This window comes from Idiotropiscis lumnitzeri, chromosome 6 (assembly GCF_059441095.1).
Source record: "Idiotropiscis lumnitzeri isolate Australia: NSW breed Sydney's pygmy pipehorse chromosome 6, RoL_Ilum_1.0, whole genome shotgun sequence".
Lineage (NCBI taxonomy): Eukaryota > Metazoa > Chordata > Actinopteri > Syngnathiformes > Syngnathidae > Idiotropiscis > Idiotropiscis lumnitzeri.
Window position 1 is genome coordinate 23,905,216 of NC_142396.1, and position 17,500 is coordinate 23,922,715.

The 17,500-nt window shown below is 45.9% G+C and overlaps 1 protein-coding gene across 2 annotated transcripts in view; it reads right to left on the reverse strand.

Annotated features, from left to right (window-relative positions):
- The window catches only part of prmt7 (protein arginine methyltransferase 7), a 41,445-nt gene extending 24,578 nt beyond the window's left edge, over positions 1–16,867 (reverse strand). The window contains exons 1-3 of one of the 2 annotated variants that reach the window (XM_088297698.1): positions 16,646–16,867; positions 16,088–16,124; positions 15,661–15,810 (exon numbers count right to left, since the gene is read on the reverse strand). In XM_088297698.1, coding sequence (XP_088153824.1) covers positions 15,661–15,810; positions 16,088–16,124; positions 16,646–16,737 — 279 coding nt within the window. In that variant the 5' untranslated portion in view covers positions 16,738–16,867. Of the gene's footprint in view, positions 1–10,383; positions 10,601–15,660; positions 15,811–16,087; positions 16,125–16,645 lie in introns of those variants that run through there. The other variant, XM_088297699.1, reaches the window with a different exon arrangement.
- Between the last annotated feature and the right edge of the window lie 633 nt (positions 16,868–17,500).

Consider the following 17,500-nt stretch of genomic DNA (forward strand, 5'->3'; position numbering starts at 1 on the left):
TTGTCTTTTAGTATCATCATTTCTTTTAATATATTTTAGCTCCGTCGTTTTGTTATTGTCTTTTAATTTTTAGCTTCTTTTTCTTTTAGCATTATCATTTTCTTCTATATATTTTAGCTCCAGTGTTTCCTCAAGGGGGGCCTCCGCGCTGGGAGGTGTGGCTGGCCTTCTCACAGGGAACTTCATCCTGGAGGCTGCTTTGGCCCAGCGGACCAGGGCCCTCTGCACTATGTGTAGGGTCTACCCCAGTCAGTCTGGGCCGGGGGTCTGTGTGTTGGCGGAGCTCCCTGCGGCCGAGGGCTTCCATCCCTCTCAGCACGGATGACCTACCCTGGGTACATTTTCTCATATGGTTTCACTGTGCCTTGCCATGTCTTTCTACTAAGATGGTTTATTAAGTTGTGTGAATGCGAGTGTTCTGTGTGTATGCGAGTTCAGGCGTGTATGTGGATGTGTCTTGTGTTTATGTTGGGTGGGTGGAATGGGTTTTAGTTTTTTGTTGTAATTTGGATGTTTTTATTGTACAGCACTTTGAGCTGCATTTTATGTATGACAAGTGCTATATAAATAAAATTTGATTGATTGATAGTGCGGCTGAGGGCGCACACTCAATTGTTTTACTATAGTTTGATGCGCACACACAGACTCACACTCAACACTGATGTACTGCTGCAGGTGACACACATACAGCTCTATTCAGGAAGTCCAAATATGGGCTGAGTTTACGAGCCCCTCAAACGGGGCTGTTTGGCGTGTTTTAGAGGTCAGGTGACTTAGAATTTTTTGTGTTTTATTAAATGGCATGATTTTAGTTATTAATGAGTGGATAATGTGGGGCCATATTGAATATGATTCCATTCAGACTTAATTATGACTTTATTTTTATTATATTATTTATTTTTATTCCTTATGTAGGGCTGATTTTATCACAAAACTCTATTCAATGATTTGTTCTATTTTCAGATGTAGATGATTCGAATGTTTTTGTAACATCTACATTGGTCTGGCCGCCATGAGCATGTCTGATGTTGCGCACTGTGGTGAGACTCATGGAAAATTAGAGGGAACATTGGATGACAGTAAATGATGACAATTGCAGCACCATGAGACTGATAAAGATGAATGGAATAATCTAATGTATATATATATATATATATATATATATATATATATATATACACACATATATACATACACATATATATATATATATATATATATATATACATACACATATATATATAGATATACATACACATATGTATATATATATATATATATGTATATATATATACATACACATATGTATATATATATATATATATATATATACATACACATATGTATATATATATATATATAGATATACATACACATATGTATATATATATATATATGTATATATATATACATACACATATGTATATATATATATATATATGCATACATACACATATGTATATATATATATATATATATATATATATATATATATATATATATATATATATATATATATATATATATACACACATGTGCAGGCTCTCTGACGCGTATGCATGTCGTGGACACGCCCTGGCGTCCAATAACCACTGTCCCAGCTATGGGTTAAATAGCACCCCGCTGCCTTGTGGGCATTGTATGGACGGAAAAGGCTAAGGGAGCAAACCGACAGAAAACCCGGCTTGGACTCCATTAGGCAGACGCTTGCAACAAAGCAGTGTTCTGGCAACTCCTGCAGCCAACCTGCTGCCAAACGTAGCGGCTTTCCCTTCCTTTGGATAACAACAGGAAGGCCGAGAGGGGAGCCCTGCTACCTGGGAAACGCAAGACTTCCATAACAATTTTGCCCAGGCTTCTTGTACACTGGAGAGGACACTCCAGCTCCACTGACTGGTGGAGACACAACACGGGAGGTAAGCAGTTACCGGTTATATGTCCTTCTCAATTGGCGTAGAGTATGGGCGCCAGGGGCTACCTCTGGCGGTGGGAGAGATGTTTGGTCTCATTGGACAGCTACCGCCCGCCTCAAGCTGGACAGCCCCCAGCCAATAAGGTGCTATCCCGCCACAGCCTGCCTGCTCCACCGGGTGCACGGAGCTTAGGGATTCACCCCAACAAGCAGGCTGTAAATTCACGCACCGAGCAACACAAATAACCCACATAAGATTCCAGCATTATGCCTGGGGTGTTGGAATGTCAGAACCATGACACCCGGGTTTGGCAACAACCTACAAGAGGTCAGTGATGTCCGTAAAACTGAAGTCGTAAACAACGAACTTCTGAAGCGCAGAATTGACATCTCGATCCTCCAGGAAACACGACTTCATGGATCTGGCTCCCTCAAGGAAAAGGATTACACCTTTTTCTGGTGGGGGGAAACCCCCTGAGGAAACCAGGGAATATGGAGTAGGGTTTGCTATCAGGACCACACTCCCGGGAGCAGTGGTACCACCCACAGGCGGCTCAGAGAGAATCCTGGCTCTCTGCCGGACATCATGGTATCGGTAAACTGAACGAAAACAGGCAGCGCCTTCTGGAGTTTTGCACATACCATCACCTCTGCATCACCAATACTTACTTTTCGTCCAAACCCATCCACAAAGTCTCATGGAGACACCCACGCTCAGGTCACTGGCAACAGTTAGACTTGATCATAACACGCACGCCTGATCTCAGAAGCATCCTTCAAACATGCAGCCTTCACAGTGCAGTCTGCGACACAGATCATTCGCTTGTGCTCTGTAGAGTCAAGCTACAAGCAAAAAACCTGTACAGATCCAAACCCAAAGGAGCCCCCGCATCGACAGCAGCAGTAGCCCAACTACAGGAACCACCTTCACGAGGTGTTGGGCCCAACGGAGAGTTCCTGGCAACAACGAGAAAAAACGGTCTTTCCCAAGGTATGGGTCCCCCGGCCCTCGTTCCCAGACTGTCACCCTCTAGGACCATGTAAATCAATCTCCTGCGTGCTGGAGATGTGGAACTTGACCCGGGTCCTGCGCAACCCTGCAGAGAATGCGGGGCAAGGGACACATCGAAGGCGCTACGATGCAACCAGTGTGACCAACCACCACAAATGCAGCGGACTCTCGAGGTCGGAGGTGGCCAAACGCCGAAAGGCCGACGACTACCGATGTCACAGATGTAGACCACCGCAGCCATTAGCCCACCGATGCACCAGATGCAGGGGGGATTCCGGGCCGGTCAAAACAGACTCACCTGTAACTCCTGCAACCGCCAGACTCATCTTGGATGCTCACAACTAATGCGATCGGCTTGAGAACGAGTAAAACAAGGAGCACTATCCTGGATATGCTGCATCCCAACGACTATGCCCAACGATGACGAAGTGAGTGATAATGACAGTGACGAACATCAGCCATCCAACACCAATAACCACCAAACCCCTGCGACGAAAGTCTTGCTGCCGTGCGCCAAGTGCAAGCAGGCCATCAGAAAAAACGCACCAAGAGCCCGGTGCAGTGATTGTGGCACTGAATACCACCTTGTCTGCACCGGACTCCCGCGAGCCCAGAGAGAGGCGGTCAGAGATGGACGCCGAGTGTGGAGCTGCTGCCCTGGTCCAGCCATACAAGTAGATGATCACGCGCCCCCACACCTATCCCCTTCTCCGACCACCGATGAAAATACCACTACTTCTAACCTCACTCGAGCTGATCCCCAAGCCCAGCTTGAAGGCACACGGTGCACGGACTGCACAGGAGACTTGTGTGCAGAAGCCCCTTCCACATTATATGCATGGCCCCCATGAGAAGCCAGGCAAATGTGTACCTCCAAACACCTGAGTGGCGCTGCGCCAGGTGTCGACCACTAGGAGCACGGAAGGACCCAGTAGACCATTGCAAACCGACACTTGATAAGACCTCGGCCGGGGTCAGCCAACCACAACTTATCATTCTGCAGTGGAACGCTAACGGTGTCTACAGAGAATTACAACTTCTCAAAGACTTGGCTGAGAACTACAACGCTGATATTATCGTCATCCAAGAAAGTCGCCTCCTCCCGCACGATAAGACCCCAATCCTGCGCAATTATAACACCATCCGCAGAGATAGACCAGTCCAAGGGGAAGCCCGGGGCGGAGGCCTACTGACGTTCGTGAAGAAGACCCTGCCCTACAAACAACGCCCTATAGATGATGATAATGACGATGCCCTTGAGAGACTCTCTGTTCAGATTCCTGTTCTAAACCAGCGGACGATAACCATCTCTAATTGGTATCCAGAGAACTCATATTTCCTGCAAAGAGTTGGCTTCTCCATGGCCGCCTTCCAACCAGTGATAACCGAAAATGAAATAATCTGTGCGGACATGAATGCCCATGATGAGATATGGGACCGAAGTGCCCGCCCTGATGATCGATGGGACCAGTTGGCGGAAATCATCATGGATGCAGAGGGTGGCTTCCTTAACAATACCAACCTCGCCACACGCCAAGATCCAGCCACGGGCCATGTCTCATCTCCAGATGTCACCATCGCACACACTGGTCAACTCCACCGTTGTGACTGGTCTCCACTTGACTCCCTCTCATCAGACCACAAACCCCTCATCACGACGGAGCACCTCCCATCCCAACAAAGAAATGGCTCAAAACGGCTGGTATGGGACTGGAAAAAGGGCGATCTTCAAGCGTTTAAAACTGACCTTGACGAAAGACTAGCACAGCACGAAGCCACACAAGACGACTCCGTCACTACAACCTATGAAGATTTCTGCTCCACCCTCCTAGCTGCAGCCAAACGCCATGTCGGGGTCAAAGCCGTCGGCACGTCAGGTGAAAGCTGGAGGACAACAGAGATTTCCCAAGATGAGATTGCAAGAGACGCAGCGCGAGCAAACTCAGGCATCCACTCCACCGCTCATAAAGATTATGATGCTCAGGTGAAAACGCTGGTCCGGGAGCGGAAAAAGGAAATATGGGAAAGGAAAGTGATGCAGGGAAGGGGACTAAAGAGATGTGGTCTATTCTCCGAAACCTCACTACAAATAGAGCTTCTGACACTGCCCGTATTATCTCCGAAAATGCCATAGATTATGTCAGCCCGAAGCAGAAGGCGAATGCATTTGTCAAACTGTATCGGGGAGTGAGCTGGTTGAAGATTAACAAACCGGACTGCGGCCTGAAAAGATTCTCAATGGTCGCTGACGATCTAATCCGGTGGACTCAGAAGCATATGGAGACTTCACTTTAAGCGAGATCCAAGCAGTGCTGAGGAGCCTCAAGCCATCCAAAGCCCCTGGACCCGATAAGATCCATCCCAGGTTCCTCCATCACATAGGCCCCATAGCCGTTACTACCCTATTACGAATCTGCAACCAATCGTGGGCAACCACGAGGATACCCCAGGCGTGGAGAGTTGCCGACGTTCGCCCTGTGCTTAAAGCGGGCAAAGATGCCCAGCGGCTGGACAACTACAGGCCGATCTCTCTCACCTCGACAATAGGGAAGGTTATGGAGCGCCTTGTGACAAACCGGCTACGCTACTGGGCAGAGCACCACAACATCCTTAATCCATTCCAAGCTGGTTTCCGGACTGGCCGCAGTACTGAAGATCAGTTGCTCCGACTCTCCCAAGAGCTCAGCGATGGATGCCAGCGGTCGCCAATGCAGAGAACGGTGCTGTCGCTGATTGACTACTCCAGAGCCTATGATAAGGTGTGGCAGGACGCGCTCCTTCTCAAGATGCAACAAGCTGAGGTTACAACTAAAATGGTGCGGTGGATAGAGGCCTGGTTCTCCAACAGACTCACCTGGGTGACATTTGACGGGGAAAAGAGCAAGACCGTCGTCCTGAAGCAAGGAGTCCCGCAGGGGTCGGTGCTGTCGCCACACCTGTTCCTCTTCTACATAAACGACCTCACCACCGGCCTCGACACCCACCAAATCAGCCTCTTTGCCGACGATGTGGCAGTGTGGAGCGAGGCCCCGAGCCTACGACTCGCTGAACAACGCCTCCAATCAACCTTAAACCATATAGCAGAATGGAGTAAAAAGTGGAAAATGGAGATTTCAGCCCAAAAATCGGAATGCTCCTTCTTCTCCACCAACACCCACGAGGCAAGCTGGCGCCCCAACCTAAAGCTGAACGACCAACAGCGAAAGTACAACCCACACCCGAAGTTCCTCGCCATCATCTATGACCGCCAGTTGACCTTCACCCACCATGCAGCGACCATCGGCGGGAAGCTACGCAGGCAGGCAGGGGCTCTGAAATGCCTGGCGACTACAGAGTGGGGGAATGATAAACGTACCCTCAGAGCCACCTACATAGCAACCGGCAGGGCATCCGTCGAATACGCTGCATCGGCCTGGCTTCCATGGGTGTCGCCGTCAACGATGGAGAAGCTGGAAGCCTACCAACGTTTCGCGGGCCGAGCAATTGCTGGCCAGGTCAAAACCACCCCGGTGGAGGCGATCCGAGCAGAAGCGGATCTACCGAAGCTAGCTACGAGGACAACTCAGCTTGGTGTGATAGCTCTAGAAAAGTCAAAACGCCTCGACCCAGAAAACCCACGCCACCAAGTAGCAGCTCAAAAAGTCACTCAACGCACGAAAAAGCCCAGCTGGCGGAAAAAGGCAGGAGAGATCTGGGAGTCCATCTTCGGAAATACCTGCCGCCCCCCCTAACAGCCAGAACTTCTCCCTCAGTGGTTGGAGACAGGTGGACACATCTTCGAGATCTCCGGCAGCAAGTCTGGAGATGCGTAAGCCGATAAGAAGTGGGCCCTACAATGGCTCGAGAAAGGCTGGAACACCTTCGACCTGGTCCTCTATACTGATGGATCAGCAACGAGCGTTACCGCAACAGGCGGTGGTGGAATTGTCGTAACCACCGACCACCACAGAGACCCCCAAGTCCTCCGCTCCTTCGCCATCCCCACCGGCAGATGGTGCTTATCCTTCCAAGCAGAGATCAAAGCAATAGTTAAGGCGCTCCAATTCATACAGGCCGAAGGACATGTCCAAAAAGCCAGAATTGTAGCGACAGCCTCTAAGCTCTGACTCACATCCAGTCAGCGCACCCATCCCGACGTGCAAAGACAACGATGAATAGATCATCCTTCAAGCTTTATCATGCTCTCGGAGCGAGGATGCCAAGTGACCTTCACGTGGTGCCCAAGCCACTGTGGTATAGTCGGAAATGAGTTAGCAGACGTCCAGGCGAGACAGGGGACGGACGCTGATCAAACCACAGTCGACCACCATTATGACTCCGCTAAAGCAACCATTCGGAGAGCAACAAGAGGCGGCCCGGCGTCCCATGAACACATCCAGCGGATCTACGGTGATAGAGGAGAGAAAATAAACACCTCGAGAGGAGGGACCAGGTGACACTTAGCCGCCTCCGATCTGGCCACCACCCCAGCCTAAAATATTGGCTCGCAAAGATCGACCGAGCTACGGACACAATCTTCAGAAAATGCGGCTTGGGCGATGAAACTGTCGAGCATGTCATTTATGATTGCACGCGCATCGACAGGCCGCCTGCTGAACCCCCCCCCCCCGATACTATGGCGAAAGACCCTGCTCTAACGCTTCTCATATGGGAGCGATGGACTTCAATGACTGATCTGCCAGATGTATCACAACCCCAACCTCCACAGCATTGACCCGAATTATCTTGTTGCACAACAACAACAACAACAACAACAACAGCAGCAGTACATACAACCCAACCAAAGCTCGAGCCTTCCTCCATGCCCTTGAGGATTCTCTCCCCGACCCACCCCTGTACTGCTCTGCCCAGCAATACTGGGATGGCTTGAGGGATGCCATTTACAACACAGCCCTGACAGTGTTTGGCAAAAAGCAGGGTAAGCCAAATGACTGGTTCGATTCCAACCAAACAACATTGGCACCAATTCTTGAGGAAAAACGTATCGCCCTCACAAATTACAAGTTCACTCCAAACACGCAAACTCTACAGGCCCTCCGATCCTCTAGGAGGAAGCTCAGAGAAGCCTCTCGACGCTGTGCCAACGACTACTGGCTTCAGCTCTGCACCGATATACAATCAGCTGTTGACACAGGCAACATCAGACTCATGTTCGACGGCATTAAAAAAAGGCCCTCGGACCATCACCCCGCACAATCGTCCCACTGAAATCAGCCTCAGGAGAAACCATCGCTGACCCCTCTAAACAGCTGGACCGATGGGTGGAACACAACTCAGAGCTGTACGCCAGGGACAATAGTGTCTCTGATGCAGCCCTCAGGCTTGTAGGACGCCTACCAGTCATGGAAGAGCTCGACATGGAACCAACGTCCGAGGAGCTAAGTAAAGCCATCAACAGCCTGACCAGTGGGAAAGCTCCAGGAGTTGATGGTATAACCGCTGAAGTTCTTAAGTGCGGGAAGCCTGCCCTTCTGCATAGACATAGGCTTGTATGCCTGTGCTGGAGAGAAGGCTCTGTCCCACAGGACATGAGGAATGCAAACATTGCCACCTTGTATTAGAACAAGGAAGACAGGAGTGACTGTAACAACTACCGCGGCATCTCGCTACTTAGCATCACCGGCAAGCTCTTTGCTCGAGTTGCACTAAATAGACTCCAAGTCCTCGCAGAGAAGCTCTACCCAGCGTCACAGGCAGGGTTCAGAGCAGGTGGTTCAACTCTTGACATGATTTACACCCTGAGACAGCTGCAGGAGAAGTGCAGAGAGCAACGTAAACCTCTGTATATGGCCTTCGTCGACCTAACCAAGGTCTTCGACCTGGTGAGCAGGAGTGGACTCTTCCAACTGGTGGAACGGATCGACTTCCCACCTAGACTCCTCAGCATCCCTCAGTCTTTCCACACAGATATGAAAGGTCCTGTCCAGTTCGATGGGTGCACCTCTGAACCCTTCATCATCTGTTGTGGTGTCAAACAGGGTAGTGTGCTGGCACCCACTCTGTTTGGGATATTTTTCTCTCACCTCCTGCGCCAAGCCTTTGGAACATCAACTGAGGGAGTTTACCTACACACCAGGACAGACGGCAAACTTTTCAATCTCTCCCAACTGAAAGCAAAAACAAAGGTCAGACCATTAACCATCCGGGATATGTTGTTTGCCGATGATGCAGCATTGGCAACACACACCGAGGAACACTTGCAGATTCTCCAGCCAAGCATGTCAAGATTTCAACCTCACCATCAGTCTAAACAAAACCAAGACAATGGGCCAGAGGACTACAGCCCCACCCTCCATCACCATCAACAACTACTCACTGGAAGCTGTGAGTAGCTTTACCTATCTCGGGTCCACCATCACCAGCAATCTGTCACTCGATGCTGAGGTCAGTAGTCGGATTGGGAAAGCAGCTTCCACTTTTGGGAAGTTAACATCTCGAGTATGGGAGAACAGCAGGCTCACCATCCATACCAAGGTACAAGTGTATAGAGCCTGCGTTGTCAGTACTCTCTTGTATGGCAGCGAAGCCTGGACTCCCCATGCAAACCATGACAGGAGGCTAAACTCTGACCATTTGCGTTGTCTGAGATGGATACTGGGTGTCACCTGGCAGGACAGGGTCACAGACAGCGCTATCCTGGAGAGAGAGCACAGCTCCCCACCATGTACTCCCTGTTGAAACAAAGGCGTCTCCGCTGGCTGGGCCACGTCCGTCGCATGGACGATGGCCGCATGCCAAAAGACACTCTTTATGCTGAGCTACAGTCAGGGAAGAGGCGGGTAGGCCGCCCCCTGCTCCGATACAAGGATGTCTGCAAGCATGCCCTCAAATCCTTCAACATCAATCCAGCCACATGGGAAGACGTCGCACTGGACCGTCAGAAAAGGAAAGAAGCTTTACGAAATGGACTGCAGACCCACAAAACCGCTCTGGCTCTACACAGAGAAACAAAAAGGAAGTTGAGGAAGCAAAAAGCCATCATGACTACACCAGCACCCTTTCCAGCCCACACTTGCGCCGTCTGCGGCCGTGTCTGCCTCTCCCAAATTGGACTCACCAGCTACAGGAGAAGCTGCGTGAAGAGCTAACCTCCTCCAGACACAAGAAATCGATGACTGTGATGCTGATGACATACGTACGTACGTACATATGTACATACGTACATACATAAATACATACATACATACACATATATATACATATATAAATCAATCAAATTTTATTTATAGATCACTTTTCATACATAAAATGCAGCTCAAAGTGCTGTACAATAAAAACATCCAAATTACAACAAAAAACTAAAACCCATTCCACCTACCCAACATAAAAGACACATCCACATACACGCCTGAACTCGCATACACACAGAACACTGGCATTCACACAACTTAATAAACCATCTTAGTAGAAAGACAGAAAGACATGGCAAGGCACAGAGAAACCATATGAGAAAATGTACCCAGGGTAGGTCATCCGCGCTGAGATGGATGACGGCCCACGGCCACCGGGAGCTCCGGCAACACACAGACCCCTGGCCCAGACTGACCGGGGTAGGCCCTACATATAGTGCAGAGGGCCCCGGTCCGCAGGGCCTAAGGAGCCTCCGGGATGAAACCCCTGTGAGAAGGCCAGCCACACCTCCCAGCACGGAGGCCCCCCTTGAGGAAACACTGGAGCTAAAATATATAAAAGAAAATAATGCAAAAAGAAAAAGAAGCTAAAAATTAAAAGACAATAATGTAAAAAGACAAAGCTAAAATATATAAGAAAAATTATGATACTAAAAGACAAAGAAGCTAAAAATGAAAGACAATGATAATAGATAAAATGACTGTCCTGAATTAAAAGACTAAGATAAATTATTTAAAAGCCAAACTAAAAAGTTGAGTCTTGAGCCTCCTTTTAAAAATATCAACAGTCTCTGCGGACCTGATGTCCTACGGCAGGCTATTCCATAGACGAGGACCAGAATGGCTAAATGCAGCCTCGCCATGTGTTCCAGTCCTCACCCTAGGAATAATTAACAGGCCAGTGCCAGAGGACCTCAGGAGGGTTGATACGAGAAAAGAAGGTCGGATAAATAAGATGGCCCAAGACCGTTAAGGCATTTAAAAACTAATAGAAGCACCTTAAAATCAATCCTGAAACATACGGGGAGCCAATGCAGCGATTTTAAAACTGGTGTAATATGTGCCCACCCTCTGGTCCTCGTCAGCACCCGTGCGGCTGAATTCTGAAGTAGTTGTAGCCTAGAAATACACTTTTTGGGAATACCAGAGAGCAGGGCATTACAATAATCTAGGCGGCAGGAAATAAAAGCATGCATCAGCACCTCCGTGTTAGCCTGATAGAGAAACGGGCGGACTCTGGCGATATTCTCAAGGTGATAAAAACCAATCTTGGTTACATTTTTAATATGAGGAATAAAACTGAGCTCAGAGTCAAAAATGACGCCCGGGTTCTTCACAAATTGTGATGATTTATAATCTTGTAGTTTTGGTAAAAGTTTTTCTCTCTGACCTTCAGGACCGACCACTAAAACCTCTGTTTTGTCCTGATTGAGCTGTAGGAAATTCTCTGCCATCCATGACTTAATATCCAAAATGCAATTTAAAAGGGTATCGATAGGCTTTGTGTCATCCGGAGACACGGCAATATACAGCTGTGTGTCATCAGCGTAGCTGTGGAAGCTGATGCGGTGTCTCCTAATGACATCGCCAAGAGGAAGCATGTGCAGATTAAAAAGTATTGGGCCTAAAATTGAACCTAGGGGAACCCCACATTTAATTTCATGGGTTTTGGAGGAACAGGTATCCATACTTACAAAGAAAGGTCTGTCTGTGAGATAGGAATAAAACCAGTTAAAAGCAGTACCAGAGATGCCCACTATGTTTCAAACGCGGCACTTAAATCCAGTAGCACCAAAACTGTGAGTTGCATCTGCAAAACACCTGAAATCATTTAAAATCCTTAAAAGAGCTGTCTCTGTACTGTGGTTCATTCTAAAACCAGATTGAAATTTCTCTAAAACATTATTTGTATTTAAAAAATAATTTAACTGTAGAAAAACATTTGTTTCGAAAATCTTACTTAAAAACGGTAAGTTGGATACAGGTCTGTAATTATTTAAAACACTGGGGTCTGAATTGCTCTTCTTCAGAAGGGGCTTCACCACCGCCGTTTCAAACGCAGTGGGGAAGACAGCCGTCTGAAGAGAGCAATTAACTATATTTAAAATCTTTTCCTCAAAAAATCCATAAAAAGCTTTTAAAAGTGATGTGGGAATTGGATCTAAAAGACAGGTTGTTTGATTTACCTGGGAGAAAACTCGACCAAGTGTCCTTGCATCAACCAGGGCAAAACTTTCCAGTGTTTCCTCTGGTAAAAATGACTGTCCAGCGTTAATAGAAGTTACATTTTGATGAGCTAAAAGACTGGATCTTATGTCATCGATTTTACTTCTGAAATGGTCTGCAAAGTCCTCGCAGAGAGCGTCTGTCGCTGTCTGTGAGGACTTTTTAAGATCAGAGCTGGTTAAAAGATCGTAGGTGGAGAAGAGATATCTAGGGTTGTTTTTATTAATTGTAATGAGATTTGAGAAGTAAGACATTCTTGCCAGTTTGACTGTTTTATTGAAGGATTTGAGTTGTTGACATAATATTTGATAATGAACTGTAAGGTTGCTCTCTCAACCTCCTTTCTGCACTCCTGCATTTTCTTTTTGATTCCTTATTTAAATCATTTCTCCACGGGGGTATCGTCTTGATTTTTATGTTTTTTGTTAAAAGTGGAGCAACATAGTCTACTGTTGATTTTAAAACCCTGTTAAAATTATCAACAATAAAATCACAAGGTGCAGGTAAAATGTCAGCAGGAGTGCCCTTTAAAATCTCAATAAAATTTGCAGCCACCTCAGAAGTTAGGTAGCGTTTTCTCACTGTTCTCACCGGGGCTGCTTCTTGATTAAAACTGGCGATGGTAAAATATACACAGTAGTGGTATGACACAGCCAGGTCAACAACAGAGGACACACCAATGGACAGGCCGTAGGTTATGACCAGGTCCAGGGGGTGTCCTCTGTTGTGAGTTGGCTGCGCGACATGCTGTTTAATATCAAAATAGTTTAAAAGGTTTAAAAATTCTCTGGACAGTGGGTCAGAGATATTGTCAACGTGCACAATAAAATCGCCAGTTATTAAAATTCTGTTATAAGTGGAATGTAAAATCGATAAGAACTCTGAAAACTCACTAATAAAAGAAGTAGAGCGATGAGGTCTATAAAGTGTGACGCAGAGAATAGAGGGATTGCTAAAAACAAAGGCATGGGTTTCAAAAGATAAATACCTGTTAAAAATAGTTTCCTTTGAAATAAGAGAAGTTTTTATAATTGACGCAGTCCCGCCAACTCTTTTACAGTCTCTGGTCGAAAATAAAAAATTTGGTGGGCAAGCCTCGGTGAGAGCAACTGGAGCATCTGTACCTAGACATGTTTCAGATAAAAGAATACCTTCAAGGTTGTTGTCTAAAATCAGGTCGTTTATGATAAAAGTTTTGTTTAAAAGGGAGCGCACGTTCAGCACAGCCAGGTTAATGTTTGTGCTGGACCTGCGCTCATGGTCACATGGATTTGAAATGTTAACATGTAAAAGATTGTCACTGTTAAAACCACTTTGTTTGTGTGTGGGAGGGAAGCATCTGCGAGTGATGGTTTGAATTGAGAAAATGTCCGACGTGAGTGGTAATGATAGTGGGGGCCTGTTGGGAGTGCTATTGAAATAAACTAAGATTGGCCTGTAGGTGGGTGTAGTGAGTTTGTTATTGCAATGGTTTGTGTTAGAGCTTGGGATGGGAACACAGGCGGAGTGATTTGTCCATAGGAGTCAGCTGGGAGCATGATTGACAATTGCATAATGAATGTTAGCTGCTAAAATCGAGCTACCCAGGAAGCTCGGGTGAAAACCGTCTGGTTGGTAAAAGGAACGACGGTTCCAAAATAGGTTAAAATTGTCAATAAAAGCAAAAACGAAATGTCTGCAAGTGCGTATGAGCCATGTGTTCAGGCTTAAAAGACGACTGAAGCGCTCGCTGCCGGGGGGATAGCCACTTATCCAGACCGACAGACCACAAGTTTTTAGCAGGACGAAGAGGACATTAAAATCTCGCTTGGTTTGCTCCGATTGTCGGCGCACTGTTTCATTCGTCCCCACGTGGACAACGAGCCGGGATACGGATGGTGGAAGAGAGAGAAGAACATCTGGCAGGATGTTAGCTATGTCCGTGACTTTGGCTCCGATATATATATATATATATATATATATATATATATATATATATATATATAGATATATAGATATAGAGATATAGATATATATATATATATATATATATATATATATATATATATATAGATATATATATATATATATATATATATATATATATATATATCCGGACCGACAGATGGTTCGGACCGGACCCATTGCCAATCTATGATAACATTTTTTCAGGGTGCATTCGCAAACGTTGTCGCAGCAATTCTAGTTAATACCGAAAAGGCCTCACTGATTTGAGCCAATCAAATCTTTTGTTTACGATCCACTGCCAATTGCGCAGCAGACCGGAAGAGAGTGCTGCTGACACTATACCTTGCTAAAAAGTTAGCAAGGTCGATGCGTGTTGTTTTAAATGAATGGACGGAGAAATTTAGTTTCGTTCTGGCTGCAGCCGATTCAAAACCAGTGTGCATCATATGCTCAGAAACCGTCGCAACATTGCGAAGCGCCCCTACAAAACAAAGCACCGCCCTTTTGTGCAAAGTTATCCGCTGAAGTTTGAGGTGAGCGCACGCAAAAACATCGAACTTCGAGTGCAGTACAACAGATTTTTACATTTTCGTTTACAACCCAGTGGCATGCAAACGAATGTTCACTAGAAGTATCATGGATTTTAGGGAAACATAAAAAAACATTCAGTGACGGGGAAGTTGTGAAGGAGTGCTTAAATGTGGTTGCACAAACATTATTTAAAGGAAAACACAAAACCCAGATGTGTGAAATAATCTGCCAAATCCCAATGGTCCTGACTCCATTCCAACCCAGATTAAAGTCACTGGCAGGGCGGTCACAAACTCATTTTTCTCATTACGAGAAGTAAAAAATATTCAAAAGAAAAGGTGGTGTCAAAGCTCATTTTGAATTAGTTTTTTATGAGGACAGCAATTTTTATTGATTGAGTACTCAACATGTTGACCTGTTTTATTTGGAATATTAGGCTTTCCGTTTTTTTTAGGCTAATAACTCTTTGATTTAAGAAAAAAAGGTAAAAGATGTTAACTCAATGCTTAGCACTTGATATATTTCTGCAGGAGATATTTTACTGTTTTTTCTGGAAGTGGCACCCTTAAGTTCCTGGAGCCACATTTTCTTGTGTGTGAAATATACGCCTTATATTTGTTTGACTGGCAAAGGTGTTTAATGGGAACATTGCCAAATATTTAGTATATGAGTGTGCTCTGTTGAAAATGAGTAAATATTGAAACTAATGAAAAATGTAAACATAGGCTAGAGATTATGGGACGTTTGACTTTGGTTTGAACCTTTTAATTGGAAGTGGACCTCTGTGACTTTTAATTGAATACCTCTGATATAGACTAGGGGGGTCACACAGAAAATATTATTGAAATGATTTTTTTGCCTTGAGTTGCCCTTTAAGGTTAAGAAAAATGGTCGAAAATTACCTCCACAGCATAGCAGAAGTCAGCTCCAGCACTAACAGCCATCATGGATAATAAGCCAGTTCCTGTTCCAATGTCCAGGACAATGACATTCTCACCCTTAGCCTGGACATGAGCCACAGCTGCCCGGATGCCCTGGAAGTACTTTTTATTCTAGAAACAAGCAAGCATATCTGCTTTGTGGTGAAGGTGTGCAATATGATTATCAGCAGCAGCAACATCAGAAGAAGTAGTCCCCTAAAAATTTTTAAAAGAACCCGAAAGCATGTGCACATAGATTAACATCTATAAAAGTTGGATCACATAAAACAGTGGTTCAACAAATGACACACCAATGCCACTGAAATGCTAAGTTCTCAAAAATGTACCTTGTAAAGTACCTTTTTACTTCCTTGCACAAGTATATGTTTAATTTCCCCCCAATACTCACCCTGTCGTGATCATACAGCATATCAGCATAGCTTGACCTGGAAGAAAAAAAAAGTTTAAGACAAACAAAAAAGCTGAGGTGGGGGACTCAACACGACTTGACTCAAGTCAGACTGGACTTGAGTCTCCCATTTTAGGATTGTGACCTTGCTTGGCAGAAAACACTTTTCAGCACAGTTTTAGTTCAGCACTTGTCTTGCACGAACACAATTAGGGCTATCAAGAAGGATTACATATACATATCCACACATACACATACAAGAACACACAATGGAGAAAAAACATTTGCCTGCTCAGTTTGTGGTGAAAGATTCTCTAGAAAGAGACACTTAATAGCACGCGTAAGAACGCATACTGGGAGAAACATTTTTCCTGCTCTGTTTGTGGGAAAAATGTAATTTAATTAAATTAAATAGGTATGAGTGTGAGTGCGGCTGTTTGTTCGTCTCTGTGTGCCCTGCAATTGGCTGGCAACCAGTTCAGGGTGTCCCTCGCCTACTGCCCGAAGATAACCGGGGATAGGCTCCAGCACACCCCCCCCCCCCGAGTTGGGTGCTACCTTGCTATCTCTTGATGATAGTCGTACTCTTGACTCTCCACGCAGTCAAAACCTCCAGTGGTCAATTCAGTTCGTCCACCGAATGCCTTCATTTCTGCCTCAATTGGCGACTTTGTATACAAAAGCAAAACACAAAGTTATAGCCACAGTTTTATTCTAAAGTCTAAGTCGACAAATCAAGCACCACGACAAAAGGAGCTGCCATTATTGTCGTCAGCATCATGTTCATCATAGATATAAACTAACGTAGATGTGACACGCCCCTTTAAACTTGCGTGCTTCCGGCTACACTAAGATAGTAAGGGCAAAAACGTCAGCGCGGTAAATTACATGTGGACGGCATTAAATCTGAAAGAGCACACATTCTGTCTCATTATTCACAAACGGTTGAGCACAATGCCACACAATTACAGTACGACAATGTATCGAATAATTTTAATTCAATTATATTTAAATTAACTTTATTTGTAACCATAGCACTAGCTTCAGCTTTCACACAAACGTATACCTCATAAAAAGAGAAATGAGAAATGGACAAATTAGGACGTATTGTCGATGCTCTAGTATTAATGACATTTGGTGGGAAAACATCGCCCCTGCCAACATGGCCGCTACGTAGGTAGATCTATTAGCAGGGTCGAAATGTGCTCTGTGACCCTGTGCAATGAGAGTTGCGCATGCGTAGAAGGTCGCCTAAGCGCCATCGCTCCATCTGGGTCGATTGTGGGCAAGGGGTTGAATTTGTGCCAGGGTCACATTGCGGGCCTTACGATCCTGAGCTAATACGTCAAGCCAAAGAGTCCTAGGGGCACCCGTCGGTCTCCAGTCAGCTTGCTGGGGAATGAAGGCCAGGAT